Source organism: Ambystoma mexicanum, chromosome 1q, assembly GCF_040938575.1.
Source record: "Ambystoma mexicanum isolate Mex_15411 chromosome 1q, UKY_AmexF1_1, whole genome shotgun sequence".
Taxonomy (NCBI): domain Eukaryota; kingdom Metazoa; phylum Chordata; class Amphibia; order Caudata; family Ambystomatidae; genus Ambystoma; species Ambystoma mexicanum.
Window position 1 is genome coordinate 642,583,437 of NC_090922.1, and position 18,138 is coordinate 642,601,574.

The 18,138-nt window shown below is 43.6% G+C and overlaps 1 protein-coding gene across 1 annotated transcript in view; it reads left to right on the top strand.

The window, feature by feature from the left end:
• The window catches only part of KIF14 (kinesin family member 14), a 1,355,767-nt gene that overhangs the window by 1,225,213 nt on the left and 112,416 nt on the right, over positions 1-18,138 (top strand). The window contains exon 27 of the mRNA XM_069641230.1: positions 7,688-7,810. Coding sequence (XP_069497331.1) covers positions 7,688-7,810 — 123 coding nt within the window. The remainder of the gene's footprint in view (positions 1-7,687; positions 7,811-18,138) is intronic.

The window sequence follows — 18,138 nt, forward strand, 5'->3', positions numbered from 1 at the left end:
CCTTTGCCTCTGGAGCCTTCCCCTCCACTCTGCAGCACTCTCTTGTGCACCCTCTTCTCAAAAAACCCACAAGCCATCGGCACCTCTTGCCTGGCTAAGTATCGCCCGATCTCTATCACTCCTTTCCTGGGCAAACTCCTGGAAAAGTTGGCCATCTCCCAACTTAATCTTCACCCCGATTCTGTCTCCATGACCATCAGTCTGGCTTCAGAGCTGCCAGAAGCACGGAAACTGCTCTCCTGAACATCCGTGAAGACCTGCTCTCCAACCTTGATTCTAATATCCGATCTGTCCTGATACCCTACCCAATCTTTCTTCTGCCTTTGACACGGTCAACCATGTCACCCTGCTCAATCGCCTCCATGATAATCTGGGTATCACTGATCAGGAACTGGCCTGGCTGACGACCTTCCTCTCCAACCAACCCTCCCAGGTCCAACTTGGTCTCTTCCTTTCCTCTATCTCACTGTCTACCTGTGGTGTTCCCCAGGGATCTAACCTCTCACCCTGGCTTTTCAACCAATAACTGGCACTGCTCGCCCACTGGATTGCTGCTCTCTGCTCACACTTTCAATTCTGTGTGGATGACACCCAACTTGTTTGCAGGCTCCCCTCTGCCACCTCTACTCCCTCGCTCACCTCCGACTGTCTGTCAGCAATCTAGGAGTGGTGCGCCGCCAACGACCTCTGCCTTAATGGCAGTAAGACAGAGAATCCTCCTCATCTGCACCTTCTTTTCCCGTCACTCTCCCTGCTCCCACTTGCGAGGCTTAGAACCTCACGGTCATCTTTGACTCTACGCTTTCTTTTTCTCCTCACATCTCCGACCGCTCAAAAAAGTCTATCAACTGCACCTACTCAGAAGTATTCTTCCTTTCTTCTCCTTCCCCCAGAAGCTCACCGTCTCCAGAGCTCTGGTTCTCTCTAGGCGGGATTATTGCAACAGCCTCTTTCTAAATCTGCCTGCAACCACTCTTTCCCCCCCCCCTCTGCAGCTCATCCAGAACAGGACTGCAAGACTTGTCCTTGGCCTCAAGCCCTGGGATCATATCTCTCCAGCCCTAAATCTCTTCATTGGCTCCCAGTGGCTGAAGGGATTTCATTCAAGACACTTTGCATTGTCCACAAGGCTTTCTGGGGCCTGGGTCTACAATACCTTCAACTCTCCCTCCGTAAATACATTCCTATTCAAGCTCTTCACTCTGTCACCTCCAGCTCCCTCAGAGTCAGTTGCTTCTCCAAGCAACGAGTTGGGGGTAGATCCCTTTCCTCTGCTGGGGCCTCCCTCTGGAACAGCCTCCCCTGCCTCTCTGAAACTTGAGGAGAACCATCTTCGGTTCAATAACCATTGCAAGACTGTCCTCTTTGCTTCTTCCTTCGGTCTTCCTCTCCACTGCTAATCTGTCTGGTTTGGCACTGGGCAACTGGTTACGCTCTGATTTCAGGCCCAGATCCCTGCCCTCCCAGTCACACACCCGCACTGCCTCCTGGCAACCCCTGCACTTGGGTCTGTATCTGCAACCCTACAGTCCCCTTCCAGCACGTATTAGACACCCATTGTCTACAACTTATTCCCACACTTGCCACCTGCTGGCCACACTGCCTTTTCTATCACGTGTTCAGCACTTTCCCTGCCCCTCGCACTTTCCCCCTTCCATCTCCCCTGCACGCGTATGTTCTCAATGTCACTGGGCCTAGTAAGATTGTCGTTTTGTCCTCCCTTACCTCTGAAACACTTGTGTATGACACGATGCACATAAAATATCATATATCTGTTGTTCTTGACCAAACCTTTCTAACATTCCGGAATCAGTCACAGCATTCGTAAAGATCTTACAACTCAATTTGTATGAACAACAACCAGGAAGTCAATCACGCACCCCTCTCCTTATAGCACACATAGGTTATGAAAAGATAGAAAAGATCTCTCACCAGACAAAGAAACACATGTGCATGCAGTGTAGCTGCACAGAGTGACACGCCAGCAATGGAAGAACATAGGAACCCCATCCTGGTGTGTGGGGTGGAGCAAAACCACTATTTGTCATGCACAATAAAACCTTTTTTGTACTGAAAGTACCAATTAATGCCTCCATATCTTGGCAATTCTCCACTGTATGTAAAGATGTGCACAACCACAATGTATAAACCGTAGGTGCCAGAACCTTACCTCACAAACTGACCTCTGATAAGTGTCAGAAGTTCCATTATGAATCCACATACTCTCACAAAACCATTGAATTAGACAGGTGTAATACGGTTTTAAATTAGCGCACAATTAGGGTTAGATTCTCCCAGAATGCACAACCTTAAATAGATAAAAAATGTGCATGAATGCCTCACCTTAATATTTATTAAACTACATAGTTAAGATATTCTCATATCTCATCTTAAGTTTTAATATGTCCAGGGCACACCAAAAAGCTGACTTTTATTTTTATATGTCATCAGATTTACTTTAAAGAGCACACTCCACCTTTATGCTTACGTAAACCTATGCGCTCATTCTCTCCATGTGTCACTTGCCCAGAATGGACATTCTCATGCACACATTCTTAAAATACCGGCACAGTCCCTTTTGGATCTTTTCCCTCACCTATGCCGGACTTGCCAGCTTCTCTCCCAGCGCCTAATTCTATTCTCCGACACATTCTCATTATCTCAAATTTCACTTCTCCACATCTCACTCTTTATTTAAAATGCGAGCAACACACCTGGCCAGCATGTGAGCCCCAACATAACACTCCATGCACGATTACATTTATACATGCACTAATAACGTGCACTCCTCATTCACCTTCTAATAATTTATCTACATGAATCTGGAATGAAAAGTAGCACTGGGCAGAGTGGTGGTGATCAAGCATTCATAACACATTTCTTATATTCTGTTCATGTCATAACTACCATCAGGACAAATAGCATTTCATTATTTCTTACTAATAAAACTGCACTGCTACTGATTAGCAGTACATTTATGATTACTATTGCATACAAGTCTACTCTCTCAACACCCTGAATATAAGCTTATTAAACCCCAGCAGTAGATTTGCGCACAGGCCTCTCACAATGACTCCATGGTGCTGAGAACACGCTGTGGAATACACATTCTGAAAACATGCTGGGCTGCGGAATGAATCTGCTAAACAAACGGATAAATCCACACGGAATTCAGTACTGAATTCTTCCTTCAAGTAAAACTACAACATGAATTCTCCTTGCATGCCGCTGCCATTAACGTTTCCATGTACTCATGGTAGGAATACACACACCATATTAAGCTGCATAGCTTTAAAGGTTTTTCTTCCAGCTCCACACATTAGTTCATATTAAAAACCGGCAAAGTAGATTCATTATTGCATTACTGAAATAAAGTAGCTTCTGACGCTTCTGTAGCTTCTTACTTAAGCTTTATTACAAGTTACTCTAAGCTAACATATAAGTATAGGAACCACTGGATCCCATCATGCAGGCTCAACTGGCACAGGGTAGAACATTGGGACTGCGTTCGTCACCAAACATTCTGCTGGCTCACATCAGCATTCCATGCCAGCACGCACACATAACAAGTACATCACAATACATCTCCGTCCTTTCCAATAACACAAACATGAGAAGTGCATCACAAAAATTACATATAAAACAGGTCAACTGGCAAAGAACATAGGTTCTTTTTATTTATTTATTTTAGTGGCCGCGCATTGGTTCACGTAAAATACCGGCACAGTCACTGTGGATCTTTTCCCCCACTGCTGCCGAACATGCCTACTTTTCTCCCAGCGCTGCCGCATTAATTTGGGATGTAACACTGGCAATGTAACTTTAAAGGCATTCCCCAGCGCCACCGCATGGATTGAACTGGTAGTACCTACAATTCCCTCGGAACAGTCATGGATGCTCCAACAGTTCAGTTGGCATCCATCCAAGTTAGCTCTCCTGTAAAAGTCCCTTCAACTGCCTCCCATAGTACCTCCATGAAGCTCAAGTTCCATTACATGTATGCATTCCAACGTTGGAAACATTCAATGTAATAAATGGTGTGCATTCTACAATTAGCCAATGTAGTACCACTAATAAATGCCACATTCAAAGGTAATCCTTTTGATTCTGCCTGAGTGAGAAATTACCACTTGTTCATACCACATTTCATAAGCTCTGGGAGGTGTCCCTGGCAGAAAGTTACCAAACACCACTGTGTGGCCCACAACAAGTTAAAGATCTATTTTAAAGACTCCTCAGGACACAATGGTCAGCTGACATGTACATTTCAAAGGGACGAGAGTAGTAGAATTGACATTTTCTCGCCTCAGCCCTTTATCCCACGAAGACTTGACAATTAAATGTAGTTGAAGAGTAACCTGCTCACCTGCTTAAAGTTGGCGCCATCGAGATTTGTAATTACGGCCGCTTTTCAATGTTCACTTTGACCCAGGGCATGACAGATGGGCAGCAGTGAAGAGCACACTCATCAGGGGGTGGTTCGCAACACATGTGGTGATGGAGACACAGTCAACGGCCTCAAGAGGGCCATGTTGCAAGAATGGTGACTGATGCACAGGTGATGCCCTGGACAAAGCTGATCTGCCCACAGGATGGTCCGGGATATTCCTGAAGGCTTCTGAAAACAGGATATTGGTCCCACCAGCCCAAGGATCGAACCACTGACACAGGTCGCACAGGTCTTCTGTGGATCGTTGCAGAGAGGCAGGTCTTCACCAGGACTTGGCTGGAGACAATGTTGGTCATCGTCAGTTGCAGTCTTTGGGTAATGAGTGGGCTGCTTCTCTTCATAAGAGTTTTGATTCACATCGACATTCTGGGGAGCAGCTGCAGGACTCCTCCTTTTATCTCAACCTCGAGCTAGCGCTCCTGAGCTTACCAGTGACAAGGCTCCACACCATTTAAACTTGCGTGGGCTGTCCCATCACGGACAGCCTCTTGCCCCACATCGGCCAAGCAAAAGACATCCCCTGAATGGAATGTGGATTGGGACAAGACAATCTCAACTCCCGTATCTACCCAGGATGCCCACACCTCCACTTTGCCCATGAAACGCAAGCCAGAGCCGAAGCAAGGGCTTAACATATGACATTTCCTAATTTGAGAACGCAGGAAAAATGCCAAGGGACAAGATGGCCAAAGGAAAGGTTAAAAAACCATGTGACATGACCATTTTAAGAATATGGTGCTTAAAATGGCCTTATGTGGTAATGCACACAATTGTATGCGGGAAAAAACTAAAAACACAGTAGAAAAATAACTGATGCCACCAGCCCATCTTGGACACAGTACTTCAAAATAAGGTGATGTTTGCTGCAACAAAGAAACAAAGGAATCTCACGAAGCGGTCTGGGCCCCCCTTGCACTGTTACCTATATGGGCTGACCAGTGCAGGGGGAGTGACCAGTAAAGCCAGGAAACTAAAGCAAGAAGTATTTACTTACCTCCAAAAGGCAGCACAGGGTTCATGCCATTGAAAAAAGTTGGGGGGATCCCATTGATGGCAGTGGAGGGAAAGCTGCAAGAACATACTCCTCATTAACAGTCAACTTGGCCCTGATTCTTCATGCCATCAAGCTGCCTGTCTGACTTGTCACTTACGTTAAGTACACCTTCCATGTTCTGATTCATCTGAAGTAAGGTTTATAGATGCGAACACATTGCCAGTTTATGGTCCTGCCCATTGTCTTCTCCTCAACCCTAAAAGGTTTCACCAAGCTGTTGGCTGTGGTGGCAGGTTGTCTCAGGAGGGACAAAATTCATGTCTTTACTTGCCTCCATTATTGGCTCCTTTGAGCTCACACCCATAGTCTGGTGTTGGGTTCCTTGGACAAGATATCTCTGCACTGCTTGGGCTTCTATATGGACTGAAGTCCAATGTCATGCCCTCCAAGTCTCCTATTCATAGGGGCAGTTCTGGACAAGCGTTTGTGCAGGGCTTTTCCTCTGTAGAACCGTGTGGTGAACATCTTTCAGGTCGTGTAAAACTTCCAAACTCGGAATCAATTCCTGGCCTCAGCCTTTCTGCACCTTCTGGATTTCATGGCATCCTGCCAAGACCAGTTTGCACCTGAGGTTGCTCCATTGGCTGCTGAGCTGTTTCTTTTTCATGACTACATGACAGAACGTTTTTAGGTGTCAAACAGTGTCACAAGACTTTTTGTGGTGTCCCAACGTGACAGTTTGCTAAGGGGAGTGCATTTTTGTCACCATTGGCCTCATTTGAGAGAAGTTACAGATGCCTCCTTGAATTTTGGGCACTCACCTGAACAATCCGATAGTAAGCAGACTATGTTCCCATGCTGAGGCAAGGGGGCACATCATTCTGCTATAACAGGCGACAGGCTGACCCTGATTGCTTTTTTGTTCAATGCTTGTTTTGTTCTGATTGACAAGAGGGTGGCTATGCTTTACCTCAACAATAGAATTGGCGTGATGTTGCTGCCTCTGTGTGGGTAAACGATGCTACTGTGGTTCTGGGCTATGAATGATGTCTGTCTGTGGCTCGTCTGGCCAGGACAGAGGATTGTGGTTGCAGATGCCATGTGGACCTCAGTCTCCCACCATAGGCAACTCTGCCTGGGAATGTTTGTCTTTTGGGGAAGCCCTCCGGTAGATCTCTTCACCTCCAGTCTCAACAGGAAATGTGAGTTGTTCTACTCCAGATGATTTCCCCAACAGTGAGCTCTGGGGGATACATTGTTTTGTGGGAGGAACTTTGAATTTCTGCACTCCCACAGATTCCCGTAATTCCGCTGGTTTTTCGAATACTGAAGAAGTTCTACTCCACTATGATCTTGGTCGCCCTGGACTGGGGCATGGAGGTCATTGTACTTCTAACTTTGGGCATGTCCATCTGTTTTCCTTGGCGCCTCCTGGGTGGATCCGCAATCACAGACCAGTGACGGGTGTACCATCTACAGCCGCCTCATCTTTGTTGCTTGGTTGTTGAGAGGGTGAACTACAAGCAATAGGATAGATTTGTTATGTGACAGATAGGTTTAAGCCATATGAAAACAAAACCAGCACTTACATACTGTCTGCTGCTAGAGCCTGCATAGAGCAGAGCAGAAATTGACGCCACTGAATACAAAAAGAGACCATTTTTCTGTGCCATTTTATCTATCTGCGTGCGAGAGCTTCGGGCCCTTTGTGTTAACCTTCCTATCCTGTTTTATTCCAATGAAATCTTGACTTCAAAGTCCTCGTTGTAACCAAAATACTTTTGACGTTTCATCTGCCTGAGAAGATCAATCTCCCACTATCCCTGTCCTTACCATATACATCTAACACACCCCATAAGAGAGGACTTAAATATGATGTCTCTCAGTGCATTTTCCTGGGCAGAAGAGATGTGAGGTTACCTTTATGACCTCTGTTATTTGGAATCTTAGAAGGGTTATAATACTGTGGGTAGGCTATACACTTAAAGACACTCATAATGATGGGCGCGTCTGCACAATTTACCAATGATTGGAAGCAATGTTATCTTTTTCTGCTGGAGAAGGGCAATAACTGTATACATTGTTGCATCATAAAACTAAGTAATTATAAAAATGATAAATGTTCTGATTGCGAAATACCACTTTTCAGTAGTTTGTGGCATAGACCAAATTGCAAACTGTGATTTAACTATAATGTCCATCATAATTGTAGAGTAAACAACATGTTTTTATATTTCTTTTAGAAATGTTACCTTAATGCTATATATGAAGGAATAGGTTCTGGATTGGAGAATCTTCTTGACATGACTTTGATGAAAACAAAGGAAATGGAGAAAGAACTTCTCAGTCAATTTGCATCTAGTGAGGTAAGTCAAAATATGGATTGAGGCATGCTACCTTATCACCTTTATTTCCTCAGATATGTTCCTCCCTAGCACTGAATAGATGCAAATTAAAAGTTTTAACTGCACTTTTTCTCTTTATGAACTACTATATTGTATAACAGCTTTCAGAGCACTCCATCAAATTGAAGTAGGTATCTTGTGGCTATTGGAGAATTACACATTTCCAGCATGTGGCTGAGGAGGCTAGTGGAACAGACTGGAGTTTGGCAAATAGTATAGTTCAGTAGGTAAAACCCACACAATATATACATTTAAGCAAAATATCGCTGTTTAATTATTATGGGAAATGTTGTTATGGTTCAACTTTTAAAAGAATTAAACACTACCAAACTGTAGTAGCTTGAAATTGTAATGCTATTGTAGAACAGCTAGTGGTGTGTTTTAAAGTAGCAAGTTGGCATACGTTTCTCATATCCACCTAATTATTTCAGAATACCTTCAGGGTGTTTTTAATTAAGCTTTATTACCTGTTGGATGTTGCTGTTAGCAAGGTTTCTGAATTTTAGGGCATTAGGAGACGCGTCTATTAAACGGGTGACCGACAGCAAGCGAATGGTGTTGCAAAAATGTCTCGCATAGTAGATTGGGATGTAGAATATGCACACAAAGCTTGTGCTTTAGACAATTTAGTTCCTACGGCCCTATTCACAGTGGCGGCTGGTGACATTTTTAATTGTAAGGGTGTAAATGTATCCCCTGCATATGCAGGAGCAATCCCAAACCAAGCAAGCATGGTTTGGTAGGATTTTGCTCCAACCCACTGAGAAATTGTTTAAAATATTGGATTAAAATAATGTACTTTCAGCACACTTTCTGTGAAAAATTGGGCAAAAGCCTGTTTGCAATGGGTTGTGTAGAGTAACGCATGAAAAAATCCAATAGACGCAAGTCATCAACATTGCACAGGAGCATTTTCCAGCTCATTTTCTTGCCTTTGCACACGATAAATGCAAGTATAAAAAATATTTTCATGTTGTCTGTGCCGATAAATGTCCATGTAGGTTGCACCAATATATGTTAGTATTACCATATAAGAAAGCTACTCCTTTACCAGTACCAAATGCAATGAGACAGCAATAAAATATGTTCAGACTGGACCCACAAATGTGGGCCAGTACCACGTTAGAACAATCCTTATGCTGCCTTCATCCTTGCGCCCAGTATTTCTTTTTGACATTTTTTTTATTATGTGTGTTTAGTTCTTACGAACTTTCACATTTCAAATACCACATAATAAATACAATGAATCATATAATTCACTATAAATAACACATTATATTTCATGATTATTATTACAATCTGATAAAAATATTAAAATAAACCCCCTAAAATCTATATCAAAACATCGCTAACATTGGCTGCATTGTTTACCTAATATACCTGTGGCCATCCTTAGCCATACATGGTAAAGTGCTATGTGCATAGCTTTATTTTCTGTATTCAGACAGTGGCACCGAAACGCTTCACTTTTTATCCCATTGTTATTCCTTACAAATGTGCCACGCACGTTTATGTAGAGTACACCATGTTCCCTGCATTCCGTTCGCACATGTCGCGCTGTTTCCTCAATCCATGTTACACTACACATACGACATATCCTAGCTTCTTTTGCATTTGCGAGTTCTGGGCCAGTGTTCGTCAGTACTGGTAGTTTGTTTATTCTCAAGAGCAGTAAGAATCTGCACAGCACAGGAGATGGACATAACTTGAGATAGCTCTGGGAGTCCTTTTAATTTATGGGTTACATTTTTAGTTTCTCAGTAATTCCTCAGTGATGCCAAATGAGTGTAATTTAGTGCCCAGTCCCATCTTTCTGATTTGATAACAAATTTGTTCTGCAATGTTTGGAAATGTTCTTCTCAATTAGGGCTCCAATCAATTGCTGCAAAAGTCATGTTCACCAACCTGACGTATTTGCTATCCCCAGTTACCCTGGCTTAATCTCCCAGAAGTTTTAATAACTGGCACGTAGGCGCTGATCTTGATTTTATGTATGACGAACACCTTCTTGTTGAGGCCTGAGCTGTTAAAGATATTAGACCATTTCCAGTCATATTATTTTGATAATGTAAAAAGGTTGTTTCTTAGGCGCATGTGCTTATCTTCTAACAGGTTTAAATAGAAACAAATATCACAATCAATCTTTGATTAAAAGTTGAAACGCTACCCCTTGTAGATACATGGAGGGAGAAACACCCAGGACAAAAGTAATACACATTTTATTCATATGTGCATGGATCTAGTTCCCGGATAGACTACTGGCTCTGCTCTCCCGAATTCATTACAAGCATGCAGGGACGCACAATACGCACGCTATCAGATCACTCCCCAATCCTGCTAGAGATGCAACTGGGCGACACGACGCAAAACCTGCCCCCGTCATTGCTTAAAGATGACTCAATAATAGAACCATTAAGGACTGAGATTATAGAATTCTTTGACCGAAACACAGGAACCGTTCCTTCTTCGCTCACAGTATGGGAAACCTTCAAGGTGTGGCTGAGAGGCCACTTATTATCAAAGGCAGCAGGCACACTCAGCATAATAATAAACAATATCAGCCAAGCAGAAAGGAACTGCAGAGGCTAGAGATCATTCACTCGCAGACACCAGGAAAAAACACTCTACGTCCACTGCAAGAACAAATGGCCAAATTTAAAGCACTGGCGGAACAGGAAGTATACTATATGTTGCAACCAATAAGAGCCAGAAGGTATGGGGAAGGCAACAAAGCAGGACGCACAATGGCCAACCTCTTCAAAGCCGAACACGGGGTAAAACATATCACGAGTATAGTGGACCCAGAGGCACCGCACACACGAACGCCCAAGCAGTAAACAAGGTTTGCCTAGAGTTCTACACAAAACTGTACACTATTTAACTGTAATACTGACCAGGTAGTGGAAGAAGAGCTTAGTGTCTACATGAACTCATTCCCCATGCCCGAACTGAGCCAGGTAGAAAGAGAGGCATTAGATCTACCAATGACCTCTGAGGAAATCATACAAGCTATCAAGGAGCTACAAGCGGGCAAAGCGCCAGGCTCAGACGGTATTCCGTCAGACTTTTATAAAATGTTCAAAGAGCAACTCGCCCCTAAACTCACAGAAGTATGGGAAGAAGCTCTAGAAAGGGGCGAGCTGCCGACCACAATGAAAGAAGCCATAATAACAGTCCTCTTGAAACCCCACAAATCCCCACAAGACCCTAACTCACACCGCCCTCTCTCCTTGATCAATGTGGACACAAAGATATTATCCAAAGCAATAGCTAATCGACTACTCCCCTACATGAATAAATGAATACATCCAGACCAATCAGGCTTCATCCCCACCAGATCCACCTCCTTAAACCTCTGAAGGTTCTTCGCAATAACCTTACAAATGGCAAGAACAAAGTTATGGCAGAAAAAGTCACGAGTCCACAGCGCTTATACAGTGATTAAGAAAATAAACATCAAGGCTGCGGGTATCTGGGCGGTGTGGGTGTACTGCCAATACACATCCACAGGAATAGTTGAAGAAAAACAACATACCCAATTTGTATGGAAATGATGTACTATGCAATTTAAGCCTCTGATGAAAAGCTGTACACAGCTTGAAACACGTGTCAGGCTTCTCTTCGCACAAACAATAAAGGCTTCTCTTCGTAGTGGCAGTAGCCCTAGACGCTGAAAAAGCATTCAACTCTGTCTCTTGGAAATACATGTACTCCATACTCAAAAAGCTAGGTTTCGGCCCGGGATTCCAGAAGTACATACAAATATCAGAACAAACAATATGCTATCGGCAGAATTCACACTCCGAAGGGGCACAAGGTAGGGCTGACCCCCACCCCCCCTCATCTTTGCGCTCACAATAGAGGGCATGGTGGCTAGACTGCGACACGTTCACGCCTGGAGGGGAAAACGTATAAGGGGTCCCACGCAATTTATTTCACTATATGCAGACGATACAATGCTTTATATACGGAACCCCAAAACGAACCTAATGCCCGTAATGGAAGACCTATCCAAATTTGCAGAATACTCGGGATATAAAATAAATAGACTTAAATCTGAAATAATCCCCCTAACACGAGCTACTAAACAATCTCAGGCCACTGCTCAATTCTGCTGGTCCCCAAGCACAGCACGCTATCTGGGCATCGTCATGGCAACAGACAGACATACATTATACTCCAACAATTACGAGCCATATCTACTACTATTCGAGCAGAAACTTAGTGTGGGACAAACTCCCAATATCGATATATGGCCGGATTGCCGTGCTTTAAATGGTGGTAGTTCCAAAATGATTATATCTATTCAGCAACATACCCATCTGGCCAGGCAGACAATTATTTATGACACTACAAAAACTGGCATCCACATTTGTATGTGGAGGGGGGGGAACTGTGAGACACCAATGGCCTAAAATGTGCGAGAGGTATGAGACAGGAGGCTGACAGCTCCAGATTTTCTACTGTACTATTATATGGCACAAGCACACTCCGCAAAATACTGGACCAAATCCACTGAACGATATGCACATATACAGGCGGAGAAATTTGCAGCCTCCCAGATCAAATTACAATCCATGATTTTTGCCAACTGTAAAAAAGACAGAGGAGAAATAGACCCATTAAATTCCACGGTAAGAGCATGGACATACCTGTTCCAAAGAGTCGGCTGTACTGATCCCTACTGGCCCCATGCATCCCTATGGCACTATCCAGATCTTGCACCCACAACAGACACGACAATACAAAGAAAGTGGGATCCAAACTACGAAATGAAATTGGGGGACTTATACCCAGACGGTAAGTTTGCACCGCTAGGGATAGTCCAAGAAAAGGTAGGAGCAGGCCTCACGAAGACACTACAATATCACAGACTTAAAGCAGCACTGAAAAAGAAATGTCCAGAATTCCCTACTGAGCCAACCTCACACCCATTCCTGACCACAGTAATGTCGCCTGAGGGATTTCTAGGAGGAATATCCACATTATACAAAGCAGTGCAAGTACACACGCCATCCACTAATAACATGAAGGAGAAATGGGAGCGAGACCTAAAAATAAGTATAGATGAGCCACAATGGTCCAAGTACTGCCACTACACCAAATCATTCTCTATGAACTCCAATCTTAGACACCACCCCCATGTCCCACTCCCCCTTGCCACCCCATCCAGCCCCCGTGGCACCCGGCCCCCTCCAGTTAACATCACTGGACGAACACCGGACCTCCAATAGTACACGGTCCACCGGGTCACCTTCTCATACACTTCCAAAACCCGAGCCCCCCCGCTTTCCAATTCCCTTGTAACCCTCCTGAGAATTCCCCCTTGCACCCACCAAAACACCCCTGTTCCCATTCAATTTCCCTCCTCCAATGTGACCCCTGAGAACGACCCGCAGAATGCACATTCCCCTCCAGACCCCACTCACCCACCCTCGCATCCCTCCTTAAAAACAAAAAACAAAACCAACAAAAACCCTCTGAACCTATCCCCAAATCCTGACAAAAAAATCCCCAAACATCAGATATGTGCTATATGGAGCTGTGGACCCCTGCGGAGACGTTGAGGGGTTCTGGGGGAGTGTTCAATTTCCTGAATTTCCTCGAGCCAGGCATTCTCTACATGCTCAGCCCTTTTATACGCAAATGTTTGTCCTTTGGGCCCTTTTATCCTTCCTCGGGCATGGACTCTCTACTTCCCATGAGCTCTCCTGTGACCCTCTGTATGTCATCCTCTGTGACACAGTTTGTAGCTGTAACCGTCCACCTCAAAGGAAATGGAGAAGGGGAAACCCCACCTGTATCTGACGCCCTTTTCATTTAGCCATTTCTCGAGGGGCATGCATAGGGGCATCTTTGCCAACTTGAGGGAGGAAAGGTCCTGAAAAATCGTGATTTTCGCATTGCCCTGCATCACTGTGGCCACACCGTTGCTTTTTTTCAGGATCTTCTGCTTACCTGGATAATTATGAAAGCGAGCCAGGACTGACCTCAGGCCTTTGCCAGCGCCCCCCTGCTCTGTGCACCCGGTCAGTCTTAGGCTTTTTGATGGTGTCATCTCCAAACAAAACCTTTGCGGCTTCATATATGACCCTCCGCAGATCTGTCTCGCCCTCTCTCTCCGGCACTCTGGAAAATCTCAGGTTATTCCTCCTTTCTCGATTCTTGAAATAATCAATTTTAAGGGTAATTTTTGCCTCTTCATCCTCGTATCCATCTGAGTTTCCAGAGTATCGAGGGATGACCGGTTGTGCTCGACCGCCTGCAACCCCTCATCCATTTTATCGATTCTGAGATTAATTTTGTCCACCTTTCCCCCAATGTCGTCCCTCATTCCCCAAATCTTTTTCAGTAATGAGGCAATGTCTCTCTTCGTAGACACTGGGTCATCTCTTCCCTCCAGCATGTTCCGGTCTGGGGTAGCACTTCTCGATCTCAGCCTCCGTGGATACTCAAACTGGTCCAATTTTAGTTTCCAGTTCATGTGAAATGCAAAGACCCCAACCCAGACGGGGGCTACCCCCCTGCCCCCCACAGGAGCGCTGCCGCTGCTCTGCTCATCTGGGGACTCCTTCTGATCACTCTGATGCCCCCGCAACTCTCCTCCGGGGATGTATACTTCCAGGGGTCTTCAAGGACATCCAACAGCGTGACTCACTGCTCTCACTCCATATCAATGCAGGCCTTCCAGCTATCTAGACCTTTTATATACCAGTCACCTGCCGGGCCCCCTCACCTGCCGGGCCCCAACCAGTCTCAGGCCCCCTCCACAAGGGTTGGGATCAGCACCGGGGTCAAGGCTGCCAGTTCTCTCCTTCTTGAACTGTGCCCCAGGTCACTCAATCCACAGGTATGGGCGTCCGAGCACAAAACACTGCCCCTGTAAAACAGCTGGTGCCACCTCTCTCCCCTCTGCTCCTTCCTTCAGCCTTCCAGTATTCACCTAGTGAGGTGGGCACACGCCCCTAAGCCAGATAAGGGGGACCACGCCTCACTATCAGCCGTGTGATCCATAAGCTCCACCAGCCTCATGGCCCTCCAGAGAGCCTTAGGCCCCACAATTCAGTACTTCCTGGTGTCAGACGATCCCTCAGTGTGGCCTGTGTGCCAGGGCCACTCCGGTGCACCTTCCCTATCACAGCTTGCTGCGCCCTGTGTCTGAGCCGAGGGGGTGATCCACATCCCTGCGATGGCATGCAAGTGCCTACGAGTGAGACCTGTGCAGGGTTTGAGGGGCAGGCTGCTGGGCCCTCCACCTCCTCCTCGGCTCCGTCTGCGGGGCACAGGCCGCTCCTGCGGCTCGCTTGCAGGTCTCCGGTCCTGACCTACTTGCCAGCGGATTTGTTTTTGTTTTCCTGCGGTGGCTCCCAAAGGCATACATGTGATTTTATCGAATATAAAATAATTAACGAAAAGGAAACCATTAATGAAATAATATTGAATTCAATGGAAGACAATCTAAATGTAAGAAATAACAAATATGAAACAACTATCTACAGCAATAACGAAATGAATGCAGTTGGATAGAAAAAAGAACCTACATACGTAAATGAGGTGGTTAACACGGAAGTATGGTTTCGGAAACGGTTGACAAACTGAGGTAACTGCGATAGAGATAGATTAGTGAGACAGAGTAATGTTTGAGGGAACAATATATAAATAAGAAAAACATAACACGAGAAAATGTTATGAAGAGGACAAGAAAAGAAAAATATAGGATAAAGTGAATAATAGAAAACCTTTTAAAAAAATGTTTTTGGTTGAGAGGATAAATAATGGAAGAATTCATTATGTCGCAAAAAGGTAAAATGCAGTTGATATTACACGGCCACATGTTCAATAAAGAGAGAGAAAAGGATGAATGTACATACTGGAAATGTTCATACTACATTAGTGACAACTGTCGTGTTAGAGCCATAAATAACAAAGGGAACTGAATTAATACATGAGGATGAACATAATCGCATTCCAGATGAAACGAGAGTAGAAATAAAAAGAAATTGCAGAAATTAAAGAAATAGCAGAACACTATAATGAAGTAGCAAGTTGCTCCATCTTTTGAGAAATATGTAAAAGTGTAGCATTTCACATAGCAGTCCAAAAGCCAAATGTTAAATTACTTCAGAAGCAGTTAAAGACAAAAAAAAGAAAATCTACCTCAGAATCCACAGTCGTTTGAAGAAACAAAAATACCCATCGAATTACAGTTTACAGAGAAAAATGAACCATTTATACTATATGATCATTAAAAAAAGTAGGGGAGACAACGTTTTCGGAACTGACCATAGATTGAAATATATAAATAAATTCAATAAAATGGCAGATGGGTCTTTCAAAGTGTGCCCAAAACCATTTGGTCAGATTTATTCTATACACAGCAACATCAACTACAATCTATTTTCATTAGTATACTGTTTAATGCCAACAAAATATTACGACACATACAACAAATTTTACAAGTACTTAAAGAATGCAATTTCACTCATCCAACCTGAGACAATAGTCATGGATTTAGAAATTCAGCAAATATAAAGTGTGACTGAACATTTTGAACATATAAAAATACATGGTTGTTTTTTCCACTTTACTCAGGCTATGATATGATAGGTTATTTATAATGCACTTAATACCCAGTGGTTTCGAAGCGCGGACCCTGGGATCAAACCTGTGGTGCTCCGTGGCGTCTTGCTTCGAAGGCTGAGCACGTTGCCCCTCTGCTATCCTCCCGAGACAAATATGAATAAAATTCCAAACAAGTGGTCTACAAGCGCACTATGCAGAGGACAAAGAGTTTGAATTCAACATAAAGCTACTATTTTCAGTAGCGTTTGTTCCTGAACAAAAAGTAGAAGAATATTACGAGAAGCTAATACCAACAGAATCATTCAAGACACATGAGGATTTAATTGAACCATTGCTAGATTATTTTGAAACATATTGGATTGGTGTGCTAACAAGAATTGGAAAGAGAAGAAAGCCTCTATCAAAAAACATTTGGAATAGCTATTTAGCAAGTATTGAAGACAACCCAAAAACAAATAATTCAGTGGAAGGCTGGCAGAATGGTCTATTGACACACATTTAGCACAATACATTTGACACTATAGAGCTTCATAAAAAAATTTGAAAATTGAAAAAGTATTTATGCAATTACAGATTGCACAAGCAGTATCAGGAGAGAAAATTGGAATACACAGAAAGAAATAGAGATGCTGCCAGTAGATTATAGGAAAGTGTGCATACTTTTGAAAAATTGGAAGCAATGTCTTATCTACAAAGTGTGGCATTTAACTCAAAGTACTAAAACAAAGAGTAGAAAAACAACTATAGGGTAGAAAAATTAACAAACGTTACACCAAAAAGCACAAAATATAAGAACATAAATAACTTATCAATGTAGACTTCTAGGCGGAAAATTCCAACAAATCCAAACAAAAATCCATTGAACTTAATCCAGCAAACTACTGAAAAATCCACAAAAAACATCCAGAAACATCCAAAAACTGTTCATCCAATCCAAGCACGAAAAATCTGAATTGAAATCCAGGAAAGTAAAAATAAAAACAGGACCGATCGCAAAATCCATGGAATGCAATACAGGAGAGTCACGAAAACAAACCTCAAAAGAAATAATCCTTAGGCATCCCAAAAAATGTATATCTAAACCAAAAAAATAAAATAAAATCTGCATTCAAATCCAGAAAACTCCAACAACATGAACGACTGCAGAATAAAAACGGAGAAATATGGCGTACATCAGTTGCCGGTTAATGACTATTGACGCTAGTGACACCCAATGGACAGAAAGAGTATTGCAACAGAAGTTTGATTTCAGAAATACCTATTATATATTTATTTATAGTCATTAAAGTTAATATGCAAAATAAGTAATTTTTTACAGGCAACATCCTTTATTTTATTATTAGACAATAAATAAATTTGATGTTTTAAACTCATTTAAAACATGTTAGTAGTTTTTCAATTCGATATTATCACTGCATCCCCTCCCAAATCAGATCTCTACGGCGCTCGAGGCACAATCCGCCTCCGCTTTCTTCCACGGTGCCCGGGCACCTTAAGGTTCACCCTCTTCAAGCGTTGTTCACCCGGGGGGGGGGGGCTTTAAGTGGGGGGTTCGATCCACTGTTGGACCGGGAGTCGCACGCTCAGGCTTTCCTTAAGTGCACCCCCTGGTGGCCTCTATAACTCCCTTTTTTAACGCTACGTACCCTCCCTTCTCATTTCTCTTTTTGCATCTCTGATTTCATTGTCATAGTGTTGTCTCTTAT